A 27,054-nucleotide genomic window follows, 5' to 3' on the forward strand; every position below is an offset into this window, starting at 1 on the left:
CAGCACCAAGCCCCTGATTGATCTGGGCCCTTTGTATCCTGAGCAAAGGTGCAGAATGACCCAGCACTGGAGCTCCTCAGCTGAGAAGCAGCAACACAGCTCCTTGCCCCCAGCTTTGGCAAGCAGGAGGCTGGAAGGCTCATTGCTCTCCACATCACTGGTGTGGTCCCACAGCACAGAGAAGAAAGAAACAATACATCCAGTGCCTTGTGTAAGAACGTCCCCAAGCATGACAGCACATCCTGTGAGCAGAGTCAGGCATGGACACGCTGCCTGTTTTCACCCAGAGCTGCACTGGATAGGAAACCAAAGGTGGTTTTGTGGTGGAGGTGAGCATGAAATACGAGTTCCTTTCCACGGGATGGATGTATGAATTGTCTCCAGGGCTTGTTTCTGCTTGCCATGGCCCTGCTTCTGTCTGAACATTCAGAAGACCTTCCACAGCCCGAGAACCAACACTTCTCTGCAGTTTGAGAAGGTCTTGAGTCGCTGCCAAGTGCTGGGAAAGCCTCTCAGACATGACAAATGAGGGGGAGCGATGGACTCTGGTTTCATGTCATGGCACTTCTTCCATTGATTCTTTCCCTGCACTCAGTGCTGGAGGAGCAGAGTCCAGGGCTCAGTGCAGCTCTCACACTCAGCTCTTAGGGAAACTGGGCTGGCTGCTCTCATCTGCAGATGTTGTCCCATAAACACTTCAGTCTCTGGTGCCTCCAGACACTTGGTTTGGCCCAGGCTGAAACATCAGCTCAGGTCAGGAGGTGTTTTTCTGACAAAGCATGCTTTCCAGCCATTTTCCCTTAGCTCAGCACAGCTCTGATCACCCCTGTTTCTCTTCCAGGCACTGTCTGGACCCCACTACTACACGTGGGGTGACCACGGGGGCATTCTCGTGGCCATCGCACAGGGCACCGAGACCGACCAGCTCAAGTGAGTGTCAGGGCACAGGGATTGCTCCTGGTGCTCAGGCTGGGGATGGGAGAGAGTGCCCTGCAGCAGGCAGGAAATGCCCCTGGCACCTCTCCCAACCTTCTTTCCACAGGTACAGCACAAACGAAGGGGAGACCTGGAAGGTGTTCACGTTCTCGGAGAAGCCGGTGTTTGTGTACGGGCTGCTCACCGAGCCGGGGGAGAAAAGCACCATATTCACCATCTTTGGCTCCTACAAAGAGAATGGCCACAGCTGGCTGATCCTGCAGATCAACACCACGGACGTGCTGGGTAAGGGGACAGGTGGCAGAGCCACTGCTGAGGATGGCTGTGTCCGGAGGGGCTGTGGCACCGCCATCCGTGCTCGGGTGCTCTGTCCCTCGTGTCACTGCTGCTGAAGGCATCACTCGTATTCCCTGTGCTCTCCCTGTATCCCTTCCCTCCTCACCGAGGAATTTGTTGAACAGGAAAAAGGGAAAAAAAAAAAAAAAGAAAAATTCCTTCTGAAGGCTTGTGCCTATGAATGTTTTATAACCCATTTCAGCTTTGATTGCGAGGCAGCATTTTAATCAAAGCGCAGTTAAACCCAGCAGAGGAATTTACTCGACTAAAATTTATAACTGATTCCCCTGACGTTTTGTTGGGAACGGATCTGTTTGGTAACCAGAATGACTCCATTTAAATGAGGCATCACAGATTCACTGTCACTGCCACAGAGCTGCTTGTTGCCTCCTGTCACCGCGTGCCGCTGCACGCTCCGAGCTGGAATGCTCTTGGGCTTTGCCTTTTCCTTTGGGACAGGGCTAGAGCCTTGCAGACTGGGGGAATTCTATCATTTTGTGACAGGGGAGGGCAGAGAGGGAAGGGAAGGGCATTACTGTGGTGTGGGGCTGGCTGCCTGCTCTCCTGGGGGAGGAAAAATTCGGAGTGTTTTTCCAAGAGACTGCTTTAAAACAAGGTGTGGAGTTGAAGATGTGGCAGCTCCAGGATTCCCACACTTTTGGCTTATTTGCCTGGGGGGCTGCAGGGACTGCACCTTTCCATACCCCAACCTTGTTTCTTCTCTAGGGGTCCCTTGCACAGAGAATGACTACAAGCTGTGGTCACCCTCTGATGAGCGAGGCAATGAGTGTTTACTGGGGCATAAAACCGTTTTCAAGAGGAGGACTCCTCATGCCACCTGTTTCAATGGAGAGGATTTTGACAGGCCTGTCATGGTCTCCAACTGCTCCTGCACGAGGGAAGACTTTGAATGGTAAATACCAATTAATTTCATTTAGTCTGGGTTGTAAGTCTGAGATAAGTTATCTGTGACCAATCGCTCAGAGTGAACAAACATCCAATTTACGTGGCTCTGAGTGTCGCTGCTTCATTTTATAGCAAGGAGGAAACTGCAAGGACTGAAAACATCCTTTCATTAATGGTACGGTGTGAGACTTAATTAATGTCTTTACAGCCTATTGGGAGCCTCTGAAAGGTTCCCTGGAACAGGAAATTATCGTTACTCCCTCACCTTTCAAATGATGGTGGACAATTTCCCATCACATGCAGAGACCCTCCACCAAAAACCTTTGTGACCCTTCAGCCCCAGGGATGCAGCTGGCCCTGCTGTATCGCTTTGTTTGCAATTTGCACATTCCTGACACTGGGTTAGGATTAGGAAACACGCTCTGGCAATGTGGTGCTAAGGTTTGGGGTTAGAAAGTGAACTGCTTTTCAGGGACTGGGCTTTCAGTGGGGCTCACACCAGACTGCTCGAGCCCAGATCTGCCTGCCTGATGCCCAGACAGAGCCTAAGTCTGGCTCACCATGAGCAGGCTGAGAATAGGGCTGGTGGGATCCAATCCCTGCCTCGGAATCGCAGCTCCCTGCAAAATCAGATTGACACAACCCCTTCCACAGCGTTTTCCAAGGAACAGCCGCACTGTAACTCCCTTTTTACCAACAGCACAAGCCAAGAGACAGAGCAGTGACCTAAGCCAGCCAGGAGAACTGGGGCTTGCAGCCAGGTTTTCAGAGCACTCTGGCTCAGCCCTGCCTTGCTGCCTCACCTTCCCCAGCCTGCCCAGCCACTGGCAAGCTTATTTGCAAAATGTTCTTGAAACGTCCTGTCTGGCTCTGAGAAATCATATGCAGCTAAATGCTGATCATAAGTGAATGGCCTTCTGAGACACTTTGGGTGCTTAAAAATACTATGCAAAAATAGAGCAGAGTAATAGCATAGCATGGCTGCCTTTTTTCCTTCTCCCTGTCCCCTCCTTACACCTTTCTTCTCCTTGCAGTGATTTTGGCTTTAAACTGAGCGATGATTTATCATTAGAAGTTTGTGTTCCTGACCCTGAATTTGCTGGGAAACCCTACGACCCACCAGTCCCTTGCCCTGTTGGCTCAACCTACAGGAAGACTCGAGGGTATGTGCTGCACTTGGGAGGGCAACCTGATCTTCCACAAGCTGGTATTTATCCTACTGGTGATTAAAAAACCCCAAACAACCACAAAACCCACAATGGAAACACCCCACGAGTGGCAGTAAACAACTGGCATGTTTGGACATACATTGCAATTAAACACTGCTGCCTATTCAGGCTGCACAGGATGGTTTGTTAAGAGTTTCCATGAAATAAACTGTGTGTGTTTGCAGCTACAGAAAGATCTCTGGGGACACTTGTGCGGGCGGAGACATCGAGTCGCGGCTCGAGGGGGAGCTGGTGCCGTGCCCGCTGGCTGGTGAGTACAGGGCAGGACTGCTCTGGGCACAAGGGCTTCATTCATAAAACCCCTGGGACCACGCACGAACTCCTAGAGGGCTCTCAGACAAAACCTGTGCGACACAGGAGCCTTGGTGGGTTACAAATCATCACCTCCTGCCCAGCGGCCAGAGAGCAGTGTCAGCCCAGGGTGCAGAGCCCTCTCTGCTCCTGAGCCCCTCAGGGCAGGCTGCAGGCAGGAACCCTCTTATCCTGCTCATGTCCTTGCTGTAGCTGGTGTGAACCCAACCAGAGAGACAAGAATTAGATCAAAGATATCCCCATCCTGGAGAAACCCTTGGGAAGGTACCACCCTGAGACAGCCACTGTCTGTGGCTGAACGATGGTTATTTGGGGCCAGACCAGGGCAGAGGCTGCCCTTCAGTCCTGCCTGCCATGCTTCACCCCCATCCTTATTTTCTCCTCTCAAACATACAAGGCACTGAAGCAGTCTCATGCCCCTGTGCTGCCAAAGCTATTTGCATTCTGCTCATTACAGCTTTAATTTAATCTGCCGTCACGAGCTGCGTGATCAGCATGCTGCTGTGCTGCAGCTCCAGAGCCTGAGGCAGGGCAGGGGCTCGTGTGAGGGCTGGGGCAGCTGAGACCACCAGCACGAGGTTTCCCTGCACTGCCCTAAGATTTTTCAGGGTGCAAAGAGCCCAGGGAAGCGTTCCCCCTGCTGGGATTCTTGCCAACGCCGTGCTTAGTTTTACTCCTCGTTCAGAGCCCGACACGTTTTTCACCCCTCTGAGCCCTCTTGAGCTATTTGGAGAGCTGTGCTGGTCATGCTGAGAAGGGCCCTGCTGATTGCAAAATAAACCTGCTGTCCCCACCGGGCTGCCCTTTGAAGTGCAGTGTTCCCAGAGTATTTGCTGATCGTCTTCAGATACGTGCTGGCTCGCACCATGGTAACACTTTCATGTACAGTATCTGTTTCATATCTCCGTATAATCTCATTAGGGATGCACAGCCAGAGTTACTTACTGACATTAGCTTTACTCATTAATAGCATTATTGGACTTGACCGGTAGTGTTGCTAATGCCCAGGAGACTTTGTCCAGGCCCAGGATCCCATTACGCTGGATTTGACACAATTTAGAAACAAAACCCACTCCGGGATATTTTCCTGCGGTGCCGGTGTCCCTTAGGACTTGCAGATTTACATCACTCCCACCTTTTTGATGGGGTTTTTGAGGGAGATGAGATCTGTATTTTGTTTCTCATTGTGAGAAGGAAGGGGTCACACTTTTGCTGGCCTTACCTCCTCCTCCTGGATCAGACAATGGCCACAGTGTGTTCCTGGGCCCACGTTCTCATCTACCTAATCCCAACTGAGACAAAGGGTCTTTGCCTCCCTGAGGTGCTAAAACCAGGGGTCAGAAAATACCTGCTATTTTCTTTTTGCCCCCTGAGTAGCCTAAAAAGGCCACTAAATAAGGTTGTTCTCCTGGCTGTTGTTGCAGAGGAGAACGAGTTCATTCTCTACGCCACCCGCTACTCCATCCACCGCTACGACCTGGCCTCGGGCATCAGCGAGGAGCTGCCCCTGGCAGGGCTCAGAGGGGCAGTTGCCCTCGACTTTGACTACGACCACAACTGCTTGTACTGGGCTGATGTCACTCTGGACATTATCCAGGTGAGCCAGGGGGTGAGGAGGCTGCCGTGGGTCAGGCTGCCCCTGGCATCACCTCCTCGCACCAGCGTGTTTCATCCACGCCCCGAAATACAAATGTTTGCCTTGGTGCTGCTCCCCTCCCAGCTGTCTGTCTCTGCCTGCCTTGCACACCTGACCATGCTCACCTTCAGCCTGAGGAAGTTCCTCATCTTTTATTCTGATTATTATTTTTTTTTTTTTTTCCCAGCGTCTTTGCCTCAACGGCAGCTCTGGGCAAGAAATAATCATAAGCACCGGGCTGGAGACAGTGGAAGCTTTGGCCTTTGAACCCCTCAGTCAGTTGCTGTACTGGGTCAACGCTGGGATTCCCAAAATTGAGGTACAGCTCAGCCCACCTGTGCTACAGAGACGTGACTGTGGCAGTGCATATTTTATTAGGGAGCAGTAATTACCTGCCACAGATTTCATGCTACTTTAAGCAAGTGCAGTAAACACAGCCCTCCTGGTTTTGGTTTCTGGCCCAGGTTGCCAATCCAGACGGAGACCTGCGACTCACTGTCCTCAACTCCTCCATCCTTGAGCGACCCCGAGCCCTCGCTCTGGTTCCCCGAGACGGGTAAGAAAGAGCATCACGAGTAGGAGCCCTGGTGCTCCCCAGGGGAACCATGCTGATCCTTCAGCACTAACAGCACAGGGGAGAGGGCTGCATGGACAGCTTGGATAGCAAAACGTGGGCACAGACACAGCACGACGGGTCCAGCTCACAGTCCTTCCCTCCAGAGCCCACTCTTGCCGTCACATGCCCAGCCAAGCCACCTCAGAGCAGAGATCACAAACTGTTTATTCTTTCCTGCCCATACCTATCTACTAGTAAATAACTTTTCCTGCCAGTAGAACTGGTCTGGTCAGTGGGCAAAGCTGCAGTGATGCATGAGAAACTAAGCTGAGCTCAAATTCAAGAGCTAAATCTAAGCTGCATCTTCCTGAGCGGGGTTTTTGCTGCGGCTGCAAACGCAGCTCTGACAAACCCGAGCTTCAGGCATCTGTGCTAAAGTGAAGCAGTTCACAGCAAGGTGAACCTGCAGCTGCACTCACACCACGGAGCTTGCAGCTGAATAAGCCTCTGTGCTGCTCCTAGATCTGCTGCTGGCGTTCATTAGAATTGCAGAGCTCCCCTTTCAAAGGCATGTCGTGCAGGGGACACGGAATGTAAAGCATTCAAACCTCTGCTTCTGCAGCCTGGTTCCCTTTGATGAGCTGTTCTGTGATGATTCGGAGTAACCTTTCTGCCTGTTGTCAGGTTGATGTTCTGGACAGACTGGGGGGACTCCAGAGCTGGGATTTACAGGAGTGACATGGACGGGTCCCTGGCCGGGTGCATCGTTTCGGAGGGGGTGCGGTGGCCCAACGGCATTTCCGTGGATGACCACTGGATCTACTGGACCGAAGCCTACATGGACAGGATCGAGAGGGTGGATTTCAATGGGATGCAGAGATCTGTCATCCTGGACAGCCTCCCTCACCCTTATGCTATTGCTGTGTTTAAGGTTTGTTTTCCCGTTTCCATAGCAGGCAGGCTCTGAGCTCGGTGGTGGAGAAGCACTGAGCACACTGAATTTGGAGGGTGGGGATGTCATTTGGAGAAGGCATGATGCTTGCTCTCTTTCTGCTCCTGGCACATTCCCCCAAATCCCTGAAACAAGCAGGCAAGTGCAGTTAAACCCAGGACCAACATCCAAGGGTGTGCAGCATTCCCAAGTAGGTGCACTGCACCGTCTTCCCCATGTTATTTGCCACTCCATTCCTGCTCAAATCCCACTTCAGTTCTTTCTCTTCTTGTCCCCATTTGGCTGGGGATGTTTGCACTCTCAGTGTCCCCCCACATCCAGGATTTAGGGTGGCTTAGAGCAGGTCCTGCTGACGAGCACGGCCCCAGTGCTGCTGCCCCTTAAACTAAGAGCCAAGCCTGTGTTTCAGAATGAGATCTACTGGAATGACTGGTCACAGCTGAGTATCTTCAGAGCCTCCAAAACCAGCGGCTCCAGGATGGAGATCCTGGTCGGCCGATTAAATGGGATCATGGACATGAAAATCTTTTACAGAGGAAAGACAACAGGTGAGTGTGCAGATGAACTTCCCTGCGATTTGGAAATGTGTTCATCCCCAATTTCCAAAGGTTCCCAAGGCCACCAGGCCCTCCTGGCTTGCATTTCATGACTGTATCCCCATTCCTGCAGGGTTTGAAGCTCTCAGGCACGGCTGTGAGGAATGAGTCTCATGAGTGTTCTGTGCTGCTTTTTGGCTGCCAGGAGAGATAATAAAAATCAGGGAGAGGGCTCAGAGGGCAGGCACCTGTGGTGGCACCTCATAGTTTAGGTCACAGGCCACAGCCTTTCCAAGCCAAGTGCTGTATGGGCCAAAAAATAATAGTGTCTTAGAGCTGCATCAACTTTGTCCTCCAGTTAGTCATCCATCTGAGCTGTGATAAGGCAGCAGCAGCCCCTGTGTGATGAATGTGCTGGTTTATACCCATTTTCAGAGGGGTACAAGACCATCAAAGGGCTTTTTAGGAGACTGGGAAGATGTTTAAGGCCCTTGAACTCCCTGGAGCAGATGGCTCAGTGCATTCCTAAGGCCCCTCAGCACCCAGCACTGCAGAGCGAGCTCCAAAGCCTGGGCTGGCAGGTGAAATTGGGTGTTCCCAGCCCTCTGTCCTGACAGTGCCCCCTTTCCTCTCTTCCCTGGCTCCAGGGGAGAATGGCTGCATCTCCAAGCCCTGCAGCCTGCTCTGCCTGCCCAAGTCCAACCACGGCAGGAGCTGCAAGTGCCCCGAGGGGGTGTCCAGCACCGTGCTGCCCACGGGGGAGGTGAGGTGTGACTGTCCTCGTGGCTACGTCATGAAGAACAACACTTGCCTGAAGGAAGGTAAAACCACTTGATTCTTGCTTCTGCTTTATGCTGAGAGGCATCTTCTGCCGTTGGGAGAGGTCGGTGTGACCTTTTCTCTGTCGAGGAGGAGCGGGGCCCGTTTCTAAAGCCCAGTTTGTTTTGGTTTTCCCTCCTGCACCAGAAAACACGTGCCTGCCCAACCAGTACAGATGCTCCAACGGGAACTGCATAAACAGCATCTGGCAGTGTGACAACGACAATGACTGCGGGGACATGAGCGACGAGAGGAACTGCCGTAAGCGTCCTGTGGGGGCCCTGGCCTGGCCAAATTTAGATGTCTGGTGTGTTGGCATCTACACTGCCTTCACAGTCAGGGACAGCAAGAGGTGCTTTGGGGGTGTAACTCACCTCCTCTGACAGACACCCAAAGCCAGCTGGATGAGTTGTGTCCCACGAGGGCCAATATTTCCCCCTCGACCAGCTCAGGTGTCGGTGTCTAAAATTCGGTGAGACTGATGCCAACTGTGTTTGTCTCTTGCAGAAAATGTCTTCTGAAGCTAATTGAGGGCACAGCTAATGCTGAGGAAAAGAGTGCACACAGAAAGTGACTTCTATCTGCAAGGGTCTCTTGTTGAGCTGATCAATCAAGTTCACACATTAAAGATGGGAGGTCACGTTTTCGAGCAAAATTAGGGACTGCCAATGTGTGCAGGAGGGGCAGATGTTCCACAGCTTGGAAGAGCTGAAGGGTTTGGATTAGTGCATTGTGGAAAAAGTACCACAGTTTAAAGTTAGGAATCACTGGGGGACCAGGTGTTCCTGGAGAGATGCTGTTTATGCCCATTTTGTACCAATAAGGAACTTATTTTCCTGCTAATATTGACACACCAGTCAGCAGAATCCACATGTGAGCTCATTGCCTGATTCCTGGCAAGGGAAAGCCTCTCTAGGTACCCGTTCCTTGTCAAGGGATGACCAGTGTGGCACAGGGATGCTGCCTGGGATAGCAACACTCATGTCTAGCTGTTCCCCTCCTTTGGCTGCCCTGTCTCCTCCCACCACCCTTGGTTTCAACCCCCTTCCTGGGGAGCAGACAGCTCTACAGCCTCAGCTTCTTGCTCCCTAGCTGGGAGTGGGCATCAGGAGCTTCAGTCCTGATCCCTAGACAGAAAACTAACCCCTTTCTTCTCTGCTATACTCCGAGTACCTAAAAATGGCATTAAAATACAAGAGGAGTAACCCAGGCTGCACTGGGCAAAGCTCACAGGATGTTGTCTTTCTCCCTTCACCTCTCTGCACTGAGTACACACACTTAGGCAGCAGAAACCATTGTCTAACCACCACCTTAACCTCCTTCTCCTCCTCCTTCCCCTCCCCTCTCCATCAGCCACCACCGTGTGCGACGCCGAGACCCAATTCCGCTGCCAGGGCTCGGGGACCTGCATCCCACTGTCCTACAAGTGTGACCTGGAGGACGACTGTGGGGACAACAGCGATGAAAGTCACTGTGGTGAGTGCCCTCACTCCAACCTCCTTCCCTGTGCAAGGGTGGAAAGCTGCTCTCCAGCATCTGTGCTGCTCCTAGCTGCTGGATCTGGGTGCCTATGGAATGCTGGTTGTGGATGTTTAAGGACAAGGCAGTGCTTTGCCAGATCCCCCTGTTTATCCAGGCTAACAGCTGCCTCTTCATCATTTACTGGGTGCTGGGAAATGGGGGACAGGACCATCATTTACTGGGTGCTGGGAAATGGGGGACAAGACCATCACATACCGGGAAATGAGGGACAGGAGAAGAGAGTGAGGCCGTGTGCTGGTTCTTCTCCTCTCTGGGACATTTCTGTGTCATTGTCATCCCGCTGTCCCACTCTGCTCCTTGGGTACTCCCAGTGACCTGAAGCCAAATATTTTGTTTGCAGAGGCCCACCAGTGCAGGAATGATGAGTTCAGCTGCAGCTCAGGGATGTGCATCCGTCTCTCCTGGATGTGTGACGGTGACAACGACTGCAGGGACTGGTCTGATGAAGCCAACTGCACTGGTGAGTGCTTTGGTGGGCCCAATAACCCTCACAGCCTGTGAGACATTTGGCCAGCACCTCGTGCCTCAGTTTCCCTGCTTGTCAGAGCACCCAGCAGAGCTCACCTCGGGCTGATGTGATGCTCCAAAATCCCAGGGTTTCTCTCCTCCGGTGCCTTAGGGCTCGCTGGGAATTTGCTGACAGCTTTGAGATGCTCACACAGTGATCCAGCTTTGCTTTTTGCTTGCAAGGTTGCACCAACAGGCAGTGGAATGGGAAGCAGCTCTGTGGCTGCCAAGCAGCCAGAGGATTCTTCTGGCAGAAAGGGCTCCCCTGTTGCAGGAAGGCAGCAATCAGGCCAGTGTGCACTGGCAGCTTTTCACAGCTTCAGTCTGTTTTCCTGCCATTAAATACTGTTGCAGAAAACAGACAGGTTCTTTGCAGCTTCTCCACAATTAACTGATCTGAAGAAAAGGCATATTTAGTTCAGGAATTGTCTCCTAGCAGCCTCATTGCTTTGTAGGCTTGAAAACCTCAAGAGTGTCCTAAGAGGGAGTCACACATGGAAGACCTGCTCTTGTTTTACTTTCAACTCATATTGATGCAACCTGGCTGCCAGAAATAATATTATTCCTAGTTTGTGTCTCCTGTGCAGCAAGTCCTGTGAGCCTCGCTCTGTCTTTGCAGTCTCAAGTCACAACACTCAACTCCCCTCATCATTGCAGTGTAACACTGATGTTCCTCAGCAGCCTCCTGAGCTTAACACCCACACAGAGCCCTTTTCTCATTAGAAAAGCCAACAGATTACATTGTTTCTTAGTGGAAAAGCCAATACAAACAAGCAAAAAAAACACAAACACCCAACCAAGCCAAAACCCCCAAATATTTACATGAGAAGAGACTTCTGAGAGTAAGCATCAGTCCATCAGTGAAAGACCCAAGATTGTATTTATAAAACAATACGTGGGGTATTTCAAGATAACAAACAGTGGTTTCCATGACATGGGGCGAGATCTGATGGGCTGATGGGGCTGGGGGAACCCTTTGGGGTGCACAAGAGCCCTTGGGAATGCTGGCAGCAGCTTTGCTCTGGCTGCAGCCTGGAGCCATTGGGGCAGACAGCAGCAACAGCTGCTGTTTGGGGCTCTGGCAGGAGGATTTAGGAGATCCCTTTCAGGCCTGCAAGCTCTGTGTGTTCACCCCTGAGGCATTTGCTGTGCCTGGAGCACACGGGGTTGTAGCACTGGGGATCCTGGTCATTGGTATTCCGGGAGCGCGGCTTCGTGAAAAGGTTTAATTTATATTGGTATCACTTATCTCTCATATGAGTTCCTCCAGAGAGAATTACTACAGGAAAGGAACCTACTTCAAAAAGCACATCGGGTTTGTAAAGCCCTGAAGTTGAAATTATCTAAGAGGATCACAATTATTTGAGGAACATTCCGTCTGACTCCACCGGCTGCAATTATTGCGCTTATCTAAAATAATTACATTTCACGCTGAATACCTAATAGAATATTACTGCCACAAGACTGTACTATTTTGAAATATCTGCAAGTGCATGTCACTCTCTAACCTGGAACTCGGTATCATGCAATTTAATTAAGTTGAACATTGCTTTTCTCAATAACTCCGAGCGCTCTCCTGGTTGAAGAGCAGCATTTGTCTCTAAAGTGACAACACAGGCTCGGCTTCCACCCAGATGCCCCACAGGCAGAGATTTCCCTGACAGGAGCCTGAGGAAAACCCCCAAGGAGAATTGTGTTTCCAGTTTGCTTTGGCAACATGGAAAAACCTTGTTTGCCTTAATTAAAGGCTGTCACTGAGTTTGTCCTGCCCGGCTCGGGGGACCCTGATGCTCTGCCAGGACTTGCTTGACCTCTGTGACATTTCTTGCCATCTCTGGCGAGGTGCCACCACTGTCACCTTTGCCTGCACACACCAAGGGCTGAGATTAAAGGGAAAGAGGCTCCTGAGTGTGGGAGAGCTTTGGGAGGGCTCCAGCCTCCAAAAGCCATCCCTGAGGCAGGAATGAGCCATTCCTCACGGCAGGCTTGTGAGCAAGCATGGCAAGGAGAGGAAAAGACCTGGGAGAACCTGGACTCATGGAATTCTCCTGCCTGGGGTCCATGGGGTGGCTGCTTGTGCTGGGACCTGCCACGGCACGAGGTCCTGGTGCAGGTGGAGGGAGTTGGGTGTGTGGTGGTGTGGCCCGACTCATCACGTGCCACAGCTCAGCAGGGACGTGGTGACAGCCCACAGGTGACACCCCACACTCAGGTGTCTCCCTGGCTCTGGTTTCAGCAGTTTATCACACCTGTGAGGCCTCCAGCTTCCAGTGCCAGAACGGCCACTGCATCCCACAGCGCTGGGCTTGTGACGGCGACGCCGACTGCCAGGATGGCTCTGATGAGGACCCTTCCAACTGTGGTAAAGTGTGCTCTGTGTGTGGTAAGGTGTGCTCTGTGGGTGGTAAAGTGTGCTCTGTGGGTGGTAAAGTGGCTCTGCCATGGCATGGGAGGGATTTCTACACCCCCACTGAGATAAACCAGCAGCAAACTCAGGGGGATGATCCCCACCCCTCCAAAAGCACGCACAGGGAGAAGGCAGCTGGGGCTGTGCCGTGGATTTTTGTGGTTAACTAAACCAGCTTAAAAAAAATCAAAACAAACCACACAACATCCACCCAATTCTGAATTTCAGAGAAGAAGTGCAATGGCTTCCAGTGCCCCAATGGCACCTGCATCCCAACCAGCAAACACTGCGACGGCATCACGGACTGCTCTGATGCATCAGATGAGCAGCACTGTGGTGAGTACCAGGGCCATGGGGCCCCAGCAGCCAGGGCTGGCAGGCTTTATGGTCTGCCAGAGCCTGTCTGGCTGGGAATAAAGCCCTGCTGAGATAATGGGAAAGCCTTAGTTAGCATTCAGCAGCCCCCTGGGAAATGGGCGGGTCAGTGAACGGCGCAGTTGTCAGGCTGGGACACACAGGGAGGGCACTGCCAGGGGTTGTGTTCAGGGAGGTGACCTGAACCCTTTTGGGTTTGCACCCTGATGCATTACTGGGTGAGAGCAGCCTGTGCAGGGACAAAGCTCGTGTGCAACTCAAGCAAGTTCCCATTTGCCTTGGGAACGTTCTGCCAGTTCCTGAAATCCGCCCGGGTCTGTGCAGATCCCAGCGGGTGGAATTCCTGCTACCAAGGACAGCAGAGGTGCCACCCAACCCTCTCCTCCTGACCTGCTGTTTCTCCAGAGCCCCTGTGCACCCGCTACATGGATTTTGTGTGCAAGAACCGGCAGCAGTGCCTGTTCCACTCCATGGTGTGTGATGGCATCATCCAGTGCCGGGACGGGTCAGACGAAGATGCCAACTATGCTGGCTGCTGTAAGTGTGATACTGGGCATCCCTGCTAAAGGAGGGTTGGATAGAGAATGAAACCAGAGGCTTGGAGAGAACCAGGGTACCAGAAAGCTGCCAGATCTAAGAGGTGGCTCTGGAGGGTAATGCTCTGCTTATAAATCCATGATTGCCTCTGAGTGTGGTCCTGCTCAATGATGAGCTTCCCTCAAGCCCTCTGTCTGTACACCAAACCTGTCCATGCTGCCCTGCAGCCCAGGACCCCGAGTTCCACCGGACCTGCGACCAGTTCAGCTTCCAGTGCCAGAATGGGGTGTGCATCAGCCTGGTGTGGAAGTGCGACGGGATGGACGACTGTGGGGATTACTCTGACGAAGCAAACTGTGGTGAGCAGCACCTCAGGGCCTCCTGTCACTGCAGCTCCAGCCTCCTTTGAATTCCAGGAGCATGGAGTACAACCTTCTTCATGTTTTACGCGGGCACTCACGTGTGTACATATGTATTCCATGTGCACATCACAGTGAGTCCTGTGTGGAGATCAGTGTCACTGCCCTCGTCCTGCCAGTGAAGCACACTGAAAATCCAATACAGCTGGCACATCTTGTGCTTGACTAAGTCATATGTGACGGTATTTGCTGCACAGACTCCCAGCCCAAAGCAGACAGGCAGTTTCCAGCCAAACTCAATATTTACCACTGTTCCCTGGGTGGCTGGGGGAGCTGTACCCAGCCAGGCGAGGCAGCTGCCTCTTCATTTCAGAGTTGCTGGGTTTGCTTCTCCCTTTCTGCCATGCTCTGGTGGATTTTGCTGCCAGCTCTGGTTCTGAGATCATGGGTGGTGTCTGGCCACAGAAGTAACAGTGGTGGCAACAGGCTAGTGAGGGCTGGGGAATGCTGGAGATGAAGAGAAAGGATCATACCTGTGTTGGGTGATATTCTTTGGGCCAGCCTGAGGTGCTCCCAGAGCTCAGCTGTGCTGAAAACTGGTGAGGTAACTCTGGGGCTCACAGGACTCTCCTCTCCTTGTCAGAAAACCCAACAGAGGCCCCCAACTGCTCCCGGTACTACCAGTTCCAGTGTGGGAACGGGCACTGCATCCCCAACCGGTGGAAGTGCGACAAGGAGAATGACTGTGGGGACTGGTCTGATGAGAAGGACTGTGAGGGTAAGGACACACAGTGCTCTGCTCTTCTCTGGGCTGTGACATGCTGAAGGACCACTCTCAGCATCAGCTGCCGTGGGACAGCCTGTGCCAGCCCCTGTGGCCCCAAAATCCCCCATGAACGGGCTGAGTGTGCACTCCTGTGCACCCTTTCACTCCGTGTTTTTGGAAATCCCGATTTCCAAAATCTGGAAACCTTGATTTCCAAAACGAGGCAGTGTTTTCACCAGCTGTGCAGGTGAAGCACTGGCCATGTGCTGCCTTGCCTGCTCCTCCGCTGGCCGTGGCTCTGGGTCTACCATGAGCGGGTGCAGCTGGCAGCCCGTGCACAGGGGCAGGGAGCTCAGGGCAGCTCTCCCCCGGGGTGTTTTTAGGTTCTCCAGTTCATCCCATGACCACGCTGATCCCACCAACGTGTTTGCCCAACCACTTCCGCTGCAACAGCGGCTCCTGCATCACCAACAGCTGGGTGTGTGACGGGTACAGGGACTGCACCGACGGCTCCGACGAGGAGGCCTGTCCCACCCCACGTGAGCTTTCCTCTCCCTCACCCTTCCCCTCTTACTGCAGGATCACTTCTGCAAGGAATGTTGGCCTTAAGGTCCACGTTGCGGGGTTAAATTACACCGTGGTGTAAAAGTTTTGAGGCTGAGGGGAGACCTCGTGGAAGTCACAACTTCCTCGGGAGGGGAAAAGGAGGGCAGGCACTGAGCTCTGCGCTGTGGGGAGCAGGGACAGGACCCCAGGGAATGGTCTGGAGTTGTGTCAGGGCAGGGTTAGGTTGGATATTAGAAAAAGGTCCTTCCCCCAGAGGGTGGTTGGGCACTGACCAGGCTCCCCACAGCAGTGGGCACAGCCCCAAGGCTGCCAGAGCTCCAGGAGGGTTTGGATGATGCTCTGGGGCACAGGGTGTGTGACTGTTGGGGATGGTTCTGTGCAGGGCCAGGAGTTGGACTCGATAATCCTTGTGGGTCCCTTCCAACCCAGCACATCCTGTGACTCTGTGCTCCCTCTCTCCCCGGGGTCAGCCCTGCTGCCACCAGCTGGGACACTGCTCCAGCTCCACGTTCGCCGCGAGCAGGACATTCCCTGCAAAGCAGTGGCTTTTCCAGCCCTCTGCAGTCAGGAGAGAGGATGGCTGAGGCGCCATCCCAGCAGACACCATCCACCTGCAGGATGGGAAGAGATTGCCATCTAGTGGAGTCGGGACCTGGGCACGGGTTTTGGTCCCTCCTGGTGACAGCGGCCGTGGTTTCCATGGTTTGGGTGGTTTCCTCCCTTGCTCTGTGTGCAGGACCCAACGTGACAGCCACCTCCCCGGCGCTCCCGGGGCGCTGCAGCAGGTTTGAGTTCGAGTGCCAGCAGCTGCACAAGTGCATTCCCAACTGGAAGCGGTGTGACGGCGTGAGGGACTGCCAGGATGGCACCGACGAGAGGAACTGCCGTGAGTGAGGGGAGGGGAGAGGCTCTCACCCAGCTCCTTCCCTTGGGAAGCTCCTTGTGAGGTCAGGGAAGCCATCCAGGGGTTTTGTTGCAGGGGAAATCCTTGCAGTAAATGCAGTTTTACAGAAAAAAAAAAAAAGGAATTAAAAGCCTCAGCCTCAGTACCATTGCCATTAGAAGTCCAGTTGTTGTTTAACGTGAGATAAGCTCCAGGTTCTTCTGATGCCACCATGCCAGGACAAGACACCCCTGTGACTGACACATCAGCCTGAGCTCCATCCCTGACATGCAGCCAGTGCCTGCTTGGGAAGCAGCTCTGGCACTGCAAACAGCCCAGCCAGGGAACTTCCCTACCTTGAGTCCTGAACTGTTCTGCCTTTTGCAGCTACCCAGAGCACCCTGTCATGCCCGAATGGTTACAAATGTGAGGATGGAGAGGCCTGCATCATGTTGACAGAGCGCTGTGATGGATATCTGGACTGCTCAGACAGCAGTGATGAGAGGAACTGCACCGGTGAGCAGCAGCCCCCTCCCATTTCTCCTGCCCTGCTCTGTCAGCACACAGAGCTGCTCTCCTGGACACCTGACCTTTCACTCACAGCATCTGTGACTTATCTGCCTCTGTTCAGTTGTCCAAGCTACCTCCTCATCCATTTATCACTGGGACAAACTCCACATCCAGTTTGTACACCGACAATTTGTCTTCCAGCAGCCTCAGACACCGAAAAAATCATTGTAGGACGGTTAGGAGCAAAACTGTCTATTTTACATGGCTTACAGGTGAAGCAATAGTCTCCTGCTCTGTCCCCCTTTGCAAGGTGACCCTGGGAGATGTGGCACGTGCCCTGCTGCCATCACTGGCCCTGCCAGGGCGGCCCTTGGTGGCCCTGTGGAGGCAGGGGGGGCACAGCCCGCCCTGGGCAGATAACGGCGCTCGATCGCTGCCGCTGGCCATGAGCTCCAGCTGCCTTCCCACTGAACTGCTCGGGGGGCTGAGCATCAATCAGGTTTGGTTCTTTAATTAAATATTGATTGGGAGAGGCTGGCAGGTTCAGGGGAGGGGGAAGGAGCTGCTGAGATGCATGGCTTGGCTGCTGTGCCAAGGGGAAACCATCTCTTTTCCCTCGGGTAGCTTGTCCTGCTGTGCCTGTCCATGGACCCAGTGGGTTTCATTTCCAGCTGTTAAGGGAAAGCAAAGCAGCAGCAGTTTGCATCTGCTCTGCCTGGCTTCTGCCCAGCACTGGGAATGAAGCTGAGCACCCACGTGGGGCCAGGCCAGGGCCCTTGGGTGTGGGCTCTGACACATCCCTGGGGGGAGAGGGCAGGGAATGGCCCAGCTGGATTTGGGATGTTTCAGATCAGCACCTCCAGCCCCACCACTGCTAGTGCTGGTTTCACAGTGCTTTTATCCCCTAAATCCCTCTCCCAAGGTCAGGCAGTGATTCAGCCACCGAGCTCATGCCAAGGCAATCCCCAAACTTTAATTACCAGCCTTTGCTCGGGTCGTTCTGCTGAACACAAGGAAAAACACACAAGGAAAGGCCCTGGGTGGCTGACAGGGACAGTACAGACTCATTGCATCAGTAGAAGAGTGACTTAGCTTGCACTGTTCAATATGCACTCACACTTCCAAAATACTCAGTAGTTCATCAACAGCCACACTTTATCATCCCTCAGGGGAAAGGGGATGCTTGCACGGTGCAGAGTAAAGACAATCAAGACATTTTAGGTAGAACTAAGAGTACCAGGGGTAAATTCCTGCTCTGAACTGCCTTCTGTGAGCCTGCTCTTCTCCACTGATAACCCCTCCTAAATCACACACCTCATTTGAGTGGTGCACACACTCCCTTCAGTCAGTGCTATTTCTACCTCCACATGTTGTTTGTGGAGAGAACACAACTCCTGTTTCTCTCCTGGGCAAAAGGCCTGTTTCCCTCTGACAGACTCACTTTTCCCTTTGCCTGCTCAGATGACACAATCGTGTACAAAGTCCAGAACCTCCAGTGGACGGCGGATTTCTCCGGGGATGTCACTCTGACGTGGGCCCGGCCAAAAAGGATGTCCTCCACCTCCTGTGTCTACAACATCTACTACAGGTACATCACCCCCCCCACTGCATGACCTGTTGTTGTGCTGAGTAAAAGCCAGGAGAAGCATGAGCACAAGTATCAAGGTGCCTGTGTTTGCTGCAGAGAACTGTACAGAATCAGGCCTGAAAGATGCAGAGCTGCTTAATCGAGTTCTGCTTGGAAAATCTGAGATTTGGTAGCAAAGGACACCCAAAATAGGTGTAACTAGAGGGCATTTGTGACAAACTGTATTTGTTTCCCCCATGACTGTTTACTCAGACAGTAAAGTAGCTATATTCATTTTTTTTTCCACTTGGGTCTTGTCTTTGTATGACCACTAACAGCAAGAACAGAGACAATAAATTAGAGCACAGCAGTTATAGAAAACCTCAGAGGCTTTTCAGTCACCAAGCCATGGTTAGTTTAGGCCTTCCAACAGCATCTTTGCAAGCTGATGGCGTGGCTTTACCAAAAAGAAAGCTTTTAAAATACAGATAAACGGTTCCACCCTCTGGGACAAACTGAGCACCATCCTGACCCGAGGTGTGCGACTCTCTCGCGCAGGACGGTCGGAGAAAGCGTTTGGAAGATTTTGGAAACCCACAGCAACAAAACCAACAGCGTTTTGAAGGTCCTCAAGCCTGACTGTACCTATCAGGTGAAGGTCCAAGTGCAGTGTCTGAGCCGGGTCTACAACACCAACGACTTCATCACGCTGCGGGCACCCGAAGGATGTAAGCAGAGCTGCCCAGCTCCTGGCAGTGCCCTCATTCGTGCTGCCTTGGCTCAGAAAGTAGATACCACACAGGTATCCCTGTTATAAAGAAAAAAAGGCCTTTCCATAAGCCTGGGATTTGTGCAGGACTGGGAAAAAGGACCATCCACCCCTTTGTCCCAACCTTTCAGGGCAAACCTGCTTCTCCCCGTGCGATCTGGACACACCACTGTGACTGTCACTGACTCCTCTGTTTCTCTCCCTAGTGCCAGATGCTCCCTTCAACCTCCAGCTGTCCTTGAAAAAAGAAGCTGAGGGTGTGGTGGTGGGCTGCTGGAGTCCCCCCGTGAACGCCCACGGCCTCATTCGGGAATTCATCGTGAGTCCCGCTGCCCGGTGGGATGGGGACAGCTCAGTGGGATGGGGACAGCAGCACGGGCTGGCCTGTCTGAACACAGCTGGCTCTGCAGGGAGGTGGGCCTGCAATAGGACATTTTATGTAGGAAATATTCTGAGAGCACCGGGCAGGGTGGGAGAAGAAATGCTGCAGGGCCGTAGGCGTCGGCACAGCCCTCGGGTTCATAATTTCACTCCTGGCTCCCTCTCTGAGCTGTCCTACTCCCTTCTGCTGACATTTGACACAGAGAAACCCCGTGGTGTTGCTGGCTGTGGAGCCCTCATCCCTTGTTTTGGTGCTCCCAGGTGGAATACAGCAGCAGTGGATCCAAGGAGTGGTCGTCCCTCAGAACCACCACCAACTACACGGAGATCAAGAACTTAGAGGTCAACACGCTCTACACAGTCAGAGTGAGTGTTTTCCAAGCTCTGTCTATGAATGTTCTCACCACTTTTCACTAAATATTCTAAGTCCTGCACAGTTAAGTACTTGCTAAAAAGGTATCTTGTTAAAATCCTGCCCTTTAATGCCAACCCACACCAGGGGCTTGGCATTTGCACTGCTAATGTGTATAGTTTCAAGGCCTGAATTAAGGCCCTTGATTTGCTCCTTCTCCCAGAAGGCCAGGCTGTATTATAAAATCCTCACTCCTAATTGCCCATTCCAATGTCACTGCAATTGCACTGGATCTGGGCCAGAGATAAATTTGGTCCTCAGTGTATCACTGGGAAAAGAAGCAGAGATCTGCCTGTGGGGAATGTCTGCACAGGGGAGAGGTTGGGTAATTATAGACAGAAGCAATAAGGATAGGAAATGAAAGTCTGCACAGTTAGCCCTGGGAAACGTGTGCTTTGCCATTGTCCATCCTTCCTGTGCTGAATGAGTTCTTGGGAAGTTCACTGGGAGGTGGGATAAACGTGCCCCCCAAATTATTCCCACAGTTGGCTGGAGCCAATCTTTCCTCCCATGGTGTTCCTTCCCAATATAATCTATTCCCAGATAAATCTTTGGAACTGGATTTAGTGCTTGCATGGACTCCACTGGCACAGTTCTTACCTATACTATGGCCCATGGAGTCCAAAGCTCCTTATCTTGATGGGCTCCTCAAAGATCTCATGAGAGACCAGTTATCTGCAAAGAGGCTGCACCTCCCTCCTCTTAGATTCCTTTAACTGACTTTAAGCAGCCTGCTTTATCTCTGTATTAAGCATTTTATTGCCAAGTAATTAAGCTATTGTTTGCTTCAAAGCCCTTTTCCCATGAGCTCTGCCAGGTCTGTAACCTTGCTCTAACCCCGTCCTCCTTTTGCATTATACAGCGTTGCTCATATTAACTCACCCTCTTCTTTGAAAAGGTTGCTGCAGTAACTAGTCGAGGAGTGGGAAATTGGAGTGATTCCAAATCCATAACCACCATAAAAGGCAAAGGTAAATGTTGTTGTTTCAGTCAACTCAGACAACACAACAAAAAGGCAGAATATCAGCCTGAAGTGTCAGCTTCAGCAGGCACAGCCACCTCCTCAGCCTTTACTCTCCCTGTTGAGTCTTTTACACTATTTTGACAACTTTGCTGTACCATTTCACTCAACTCGAGCTGCCTCAAAGCTCAGTGGCACATCTGGCAGGGTCACTGACTCCTCCTCTGAACTCCGTGGCACAGAGGATGGATGTACTGCCCTGGAATTGGGCAAGGAGCCTGTGCAGAAGGTGCCCCTCTCTCCTAGACTGCAGATGGATTCCCTCTGACTTATGCAGGCTAGATCCTGCCTTCAGATAGGCAAGACATTACCACCAACTCCTTTCCTCCTCCTCATCCTTCTCCCTCTTAGGTTATGATTATGATGGTTTCTGCATTTCCACTAAAAGACCATTACATGCTCCCAAAACATCACAACATTACAGCCTGACAGTAGATAAATTCAAAAAGCACAGTAAATCATTTCCTTCCCAACTTTTTTTTTTTTTTTTTTTAGAAATTACCTTTTGAGGTTGTTTGTATTCATGCCAAATTTTTCATCCAAAATTATATTCCCACATCAAAACTTTCTGCTAATTTGTTACATAAAAGTGCATCCTCCCTGTGCTCACAAATAAGGGAAAGAAAACACCAGGCTACTAAAAGTGCAGGATTCAGATAATGTGAATTACTAGGTGGTTAGAAAAACAGGGGTAAAAAGAACAGAGATAACTTTCACTTCAGCTTTTTCATGAGTGTTTGGCAGCCATCCCTGCCGATAGCTCCTGACCTCCCTCACCAGCTCCCCAAAGGCCAGGAGCTGTTAGCTGGGATAGGAGCTCATCCTGCTGGGTTCAGAAGGGAAATCCCTTTGCCCAGACCTCTCTAGTTCCAGCCTGCACTGGGCAAGGCACAGATAAGGCAGCTTTGAGGTGGTTGATTTAAAAAATGACACAGGTACAGCATGTCCGTGTCTTCCCTGGGTACCTGGGAACAGACAGGCAAGGGTGGGGCTGGGAGGATGGGGGTTTCTGCTCTGAGAGCTGGGTTAAATTAACTCCTAAACTAAAGCCTGTATTTTATCTGTCCCTTCTCAGTGAGTATTTTTATTTCTTTATGCTGTAGTAACAGCTCTTCCTCCCTTTCCTTCCAGTCATCCCTCCCCCTGTCATACACATTGAGAGCTACAGTGAGGACTCCATAAGTTTCAGCCTAAAAATGACCACTAATATCAAGGTAACGTTTTTTCACCTCTCCTTCTGGGTGTAAAATAAAAGGCCTGCCTTGGGTAAACGGTGAATAGAGGGTGGGATAAGCTGTCACCTATCAAAGCATTGCAGTTACTGGATATTTCATGCCAAATCATTTCTTACTACTCATAAACTGCCCCGGGGCACTTAATTAGGATGGAAAATACAATGTCAGGGGTGGCTCTTTCACTGTGTGAATCACAGTGAGCTCATGTTGTGTGTCCCTGTGCTTGACAGGTCAGTGGTTATGTTGTGAACATCTACTGGACATTTGATACCCACAGGCAGGAAAAAAGGACCCTGATCATAGAAGGAGAAAAGTCCATCCAAAAAGGTAAATTCTGCACAGAGTGTTAAATTCTGCTTTAGTCAACACCAAACAGGAAGGTTTATGGAAGGCTGTAGGCTTATCTTTTTCTTTTTTGGCAACTAGTTTCTGTTTAGGAAGGAGTAAATCTGGAGAGGACCAACCAGCAAACCCTGGGCCCCTGTTTTTAGGACTTGGAGATTTCAAGAAGATTTGGGATTTACCCTGTACTAGATTTTGTATGTGGTTCTGTTTCTGACCTGCAAAAGGAAGGAGAAACAGAACAAGGATTTCTTGGGCTTGTGTACACTACATGTCCCTGTTAAACAGATTTCTGGTTTGGAAAAATCCCTGGTGTGCACAGTGTGGATATGGGAAAGCATCCAGACAGAGAAAAGCACGGGCTGGGTTAGATCCCAGAGCCCCAGGTATAAAGAAAATCACTCCAAAGCAATGCAAGCACAACCCAGGAGAGGCAGGCTCCTGTCTAAGACTGTCTGATGCTGCTGACCCTCCCCTCGTGCTCTCACCCTGCCCTTGCAGTGCTTTGCCTCACCTAATAGTGCACGTTTCTCTTCTTGCTCAGTGGCAAATTTGACAGCACACACCCCCTATGAACTTTCTGCTTGGGCTAAGACGGAGCTGGGTGACAGCCCTCTGTCTTTTGTGCATGTGGTGACCAGTGGGACAAGACCTGCATCCCCAAGCCTCAAAGCCAAGGCCATCAACCAGACAGCAGTGGAGTGCAGCTGGACTGGACCCAGGAATGTTGTAAGGCACCAACTCTTTTCTCACCAGCCATGGTGGTGTTTAGCTCAGAGCCTCAAAACACTCTCCAAATCTTAAATCGGGATTGTTCTGTCAGCACTGAATTCCAAGGCCTTGAAAATTTTATGCTCAAAAATGAGGGAAAGCTCCTGCTGCCCTTTAAACAGGAGCAAAGAAAGGCTTCTTCTCTGTTTGTTCAGTGCAGTGGAGGAGTGGCTTAAATACAGGGAGCTTGATGCTCCAGCAGTCTTTGAGTTGACTGCTGTGTTATCTGAGCTGAGCCTGGGATTTTCAGGTGGGGAGCACAGAGACAAGTGGGCAGATTGAACCTGAACTTGGGCAAGAGGGAGGAAAAAGCAGGAAAAGGGTCTTTGCTTTGTGTCCCTAAAAAGCGAGCAGCGATGCTCTGGGCTGTGCATCCAGACAGAGAAAAGCACAGGCTGGGTTAGATCCCAGAGCCCCAGGTATAAAGAAAATTGTTGTGCTTTTCCTCCACAGGTCTATGGGGTCTTCTATGCCACATCCTTCCTGGAGCTGTACAGGAGCCCTCACAACACCACCACGACCTCCCACAACGTCACGGTGCTGGTGCAGCGGGACGAGCAGTACCTGTTCCTGGTAGGCTCCCTTCCTGCTCCCCCCTGGAGCTGCACTGGGGGCTGTGGCTACGTGAAGGCACAGTTCTAATCCCCTTCCAGGTCCGGGTGATGTCTCCCTACCAAGGGCCACCCTCTGACTACGTGGTGGTGAAGATGATCCCCGACAACCGGCTGCCCCCGCGGCACCTCCACTCCGTGCACACCGGCAAGACCTTTGCTGTTATCAAGTGGGAATCACCCTACGATTCACCCGACCAGGACATGGTAATGCCTCACAGAGCCCTCTCCTGCCCCTTTGCATGCAGAACCCTGGCTCAAAGGCAGATCCCTGCCCTGCTGCTGATGGAGAAATCTGAGTTCAGGCCTGCCCTCCCTATAAACAGTCATCGTCAAGGTGCTGACACCTCCAGGAATCTCATTCCCATCAGCCCAGGACTGTGATATTCATTTAAAAAGAGTCAAGTCTGGGATATTTGTTGCTGACAGAGACTGAAAACACCTGTGGGCGTGTACTAAAACACTTTTCTGGGCTTTGGCTTTGCCCAGGAGGGTAAAGCTGGGCTGGGCACTGCCTCCAGCTCCAGCCCCAACAAAGCCCAGTTGTGCTTTCTGGCACGCTGGTTTATGGCCAGGTCTCGCTCCACTGAGGCCAAGCCATTTTCCCAGCAAGCTTCCCCCTCCTATTCTGGTCCAGAGGCTTCAACAGCAAAGGTTTGAAGGCATAAATCTTCCCAGCAGAACTGGAAACCTTGACAGGGCAGGAGTTCTCATTGAATGCTTGTGATTCACTGAGAAATACAACCTGAGGTTTTCCTCCTGCCCTCATCTGTTCCAGTAACTGCATTTTCTGTATCAGTAAACACTGATCTCGGGCAGGGATCCAGCAAGAGGCTTGGAATCTCTCTTCCCAGGCTTTCTGTAAAGGACAGGAATGGCTTAAATCAAATTTTTCCCCCCTGTCTAATGTCCTACCACTGTATGAGGTTGCTGGCAAGTCTGCAGGAAAGTGAGATGTTGCCCTGTGTGTGCCTTTCCTCCCCCTCCAGTTATATGCTGTGGCAGTTAAAGATTTAGTCAGAAAAACAGATAAAATCTACAAAGTGAAAACCCGGAACAGCACGGTGGAATACACCATCAAGAAGCTGGAACCAGGAGGGAAATACCACGTGATTGTTCAGCTGGGAAACATGAGCAAAGAGTCCAGCATGAAGATCAACACAGGTAAGGGACCCATCCCACCCCTGTGCTGCCTGGATGTGTCTGCATCACTTAGTCCTCTCCCACAGCCAAAGCCCAGCTCTGAGAGGCTTCCCTGGAGCTCCCAGGGAAGGTGATTAAACCCCCAAACAACAGCAGTGGAGAGGAAGCCTCTCAAAGGGTGTCCAGGGAGTTTTCTTCCTGCCTTATGGGGATGGGAGAGGCACCAGTTTGGCTGGCTGTGTGCACACCATCAAGCACCATTATGGCACCTGCCATAAAAACTCACTGACAAACCCCTGCCAGTTTACACACCACAAAATCCCTTTTGCAAGCAGGGTGTTGTGCTGACCCCCAAAACCCACTGAGTTTCAGCAGTGACCACACTGCTGTAGAAGGAAAGTGTCACCAATGTTACAACTGCCACTCTCTCCTCGTTTGCAGTTCCACTGTCTGCACCGGACGCCTTAAAAATCATAACAGAAAACGACCATATTCTGCTTTTTTGGAAGAGTTTGGCGTTAAAGGAAAGTAATTTCAATGAAAGCCGGGTAAGTTGTGCTGTCTCTCCTGTCCTACGGACTGTGTTCCAGAAAAACCTAGAGCAGAGTCACCGCAAGGTTCCTTTCACAGGCTGTTTAAAATCCACCTCAGTGTCCTTCACGAGCCCTCTGTGCAGAGCTCACTTCTATTCCTGTCACGACTCAGGCACCAAAGCTGATAGATCCAGTCGGTCACCTTTTGGGAACATGATTATCCTCTTAGAAAAGGACAATTGTGTGGAAGGACTGGGAATAGGACACTGCCCTGCTGGCTGGGAGCGTGTCGGTGGTGTCTGAGAAATGTCATTATTTAGACTTCGATGGAAAATCTGTGAATGTTGTCTGTGAGGACATGGGGAGGAGGCAACCTGTGCCAACAAAGCCATCACCCTTCTGGGCTCTGTTTTGGGTGGGCTGGGGTGGGTGCTAAGAATGGAGTGAACCTGACAGACCAAAACAGAATCACAGAATCGTTAAGGTTGGAAAAGACCTCCAAGGTCACCCAGTCCAAGCTGTGCCCCATTCCCACCTTATCCCCCAGCCCAGAGCACTGAGTGCCACGTCCAGCCATTCCCTGAACACCTCCAGGGAGGGGGACTTCACCACCTCCCTTGGCAGTGCCTTCCAATGCTTAACAACCCTTTCCAAGAAGAAATTCTTCCTGATGTCCAACCTGAACCTCCCTGGGCACAGCTTGAGGCTGTTTCCTCTCATCCTGTCACTAGTTACTTGGGAGAAGGGAGACCTCTCCTCCCTGAATTGGCCAAGGTACAATTCCTGGAGGAGGCTCCACATTACTCCCTCCCAGCTGAAAGCCCAACAGATTAAATCCAACCCAGATCCAGGAGGAAAAACAAGTTTCAAAGCCCTTTTGGAAGGCGCAGACCTGCCCTCTGCAGCCGAGTGATTTGGGGTTTGCGTCTCCCTCAGGGCTACGAGATCCACATGTTTGACAGCCTGATGAACATCACAGCTTATCTGGGCAACACCACAGAGAACTTCTTCAAGGTGTCCAACCTGAAGATAGGTCACAACTATTCGTTCAGTGTCCAGGCCAGGTGCCTCTACAGTGGGCAGATGTGCGGGGAGCCGGCCACGCTCCTCTACGACGAGCTGGGAACGGGTGAGTCCCCGGCTTTTCACACACCCTCCTCAACAAAGACCCATGAAAGGCTCACAGACTCAGGGGTGTGAGCCCCACACACCAGAGATGGGCTGTGGGTACAAGACAGCACTTCCTTCCCTCCCTCCCCACAGGTGAAGACTCCTCCGCCGTGAAATCCGGCGGATCCACGGACGTCGCTGCCATCGTGGTGCCGGTGCTGTTCCTGCTGCTGGTGACCCTGGGCATTGGCTTCGTGGTGCTGTACATGAGGCACAGGAGGCTGCAGAACAGCTTCACTGCCTTTGCCAACAGCCACTACAGCTCCCGCCTCGGCTCGGCCATATTCTCCTCGGGAGATGATTTAGGTACGCGGCCCTTGGTGTCCTGGGATGGATTTGGGGACAGCTCTGAGGGACATGAATCCCTTGGTGTCATGGGATGGATTTGGGGACAGCTCTGAGGGACATGAATCCCTTGGTGTCATGGG

General features: G+C 51.8%; 1 protein-coding gene across 2 annotated transcripts in view; it reads left to right on the plus strand.

The window, feature by feature from the left end:
• The window catches only part of SORL1 (sortilin related receptor 1), a 44,044-nt gene extending 16,996 nt beyond the window's left edge, over window positions 1-27,048 (plus strand). The window contains exons 12-47 of one of the 2 annotated variants that reach the window (XM_017809765.1): window positions 842-930; window positions 1,043-1,221; window positions 1,999-2,185; window positions 3,213-3,341; window positions 3,572-3,657; window positions 5,144-5,316; window positions 5,543-5,674; window positions 5,820-5,911; window positions 6,596-6,842; window positions 7,273-7,411; window positions 8,047-8,220; window positions 8,366-8,479; window positions 9,572-9,694; window positions 10,101-10,220; window positions 12,504-12,629; window positions 12,903-13,010; window positions 13,455-13,586; window positions 13,814-13,945; window positions 14,589-14,723; window positions 15,095-15,250; window positions 16,015-16,164; window positions 16,549-16,677; window positions 18,133-18,259; window positions 18,797-18,966; window positions 19,214-19,326; window positions 19,650-19,754; window positions 20,699-20,771; window positions 21,953-22,035; window positions 22,287-22,383; window positions 22,943-23,127; window positions 23,623-23,742; window positions 23,823-23,987; window positions 24,770-24,944; window positions 25,365-25,471; window positions 26,393-26,585; window positions 26,720-27,048. In XM_017809765.1, coding sequence (XP_017665254.1) covers window positions 842-930; window positions 1,043-1,221; window positions 1,999-2,185; window positions 3,213-3,341; window positions 3,572-3,657; window positions 5,144-5,316; window positions 5,543-5,674; window positions 5,820-5,911; window positions 6,596-6,842; window positions 7,273-7,411; window positions 8,047-8,220; window positions 8,366-8,479; window positions 9,572-9,694; window positions 10,101-10,220; window positions 12,504-12,629; window positions 12,903-13,010; window positions 13,455-13,586; window positions 13,814-13,945; window positions 14,589-14,723; window positions 15,095-15,250; window positions 16,015-16,164; window positions 16,549-16,677; window positions 18,133-18,259; window positions 18,797-18,966; window positions 19,214-19,326; window positions 19,650-19,754; window positions 20,699-20,771; window positions 21,953-22,035; window positions 22,287-22,383; window positions 22,943-23,127; window positions 23,623-23,742; window positions 23,823-23,987; window positions 24,770-24,944; window positions 25,365-25,471; window positions 26,393-26,585; window positions 26,720-27,027 — 5,073 coding nt within the window. In that variant the 3' untranslated portion in view covers window positions 27,028-27,048. The remainder of the gene's footprint in view (window positions 1-841; window positions 931-1,042; window positions 1,222-1,998; window positions 2,186-3,212; window positions 3,342-3,571; window positions 3,658-5,143; window positions 5,317-5,542; window positions 5,675-5,819; window positions 5,912-6,595; window positions 6,843-7,272; window positions 7,412-8,046; window positions 8,221-8,365; window positions 8,480-9,571; window positions 9,695-10,100; window positions 10,221-12,503; window positions 12,630-12,902; window positions 13,011-13,454; window positions 13,587-13,813; window positions 13,946-14,588; window positions 14,724-15,094; window positions 15,251-16,014; window positions 16,165-16,548; window positions 16,678-18,132; window positions 18,260-18,796; window positions 18,967-19,213; window positions 19,327-19,649; window positions 19,755-20,698; window positions 20,772-21,952; window positions 22,036-22,286; window positions 22,384-22,942; window positions 23,128-23,622; window positions 23,743-23,822; window positions 23,988-24,769; window positions 24,945-25,364; window positions 25,472-26,392; window positions 26,586-26,719) is intronic. The other variant, XM_017809767.1, reaches the window with a different exon arrangement.
• Window positions 27,049-27,054: the final 6 nt, after the last annotated feature.

The sequence above is a fragment of the Lepidothrix coronata genome, unplaced genomic scaffold, assembly GCF_001604755.1.
Source record: "Lepidothrix coronata isolate B3197 unplaced genomic scaffold, Lepidothrix_coronata-1.0 Scaffold27, whole genome shotgun sequence".
Lineage (NCBI taxonomy): Eukaryota > Metazoa > Chordata > Aves > Passeriformes > Pipridae > Lepidothrix > Lepidothrix coronata.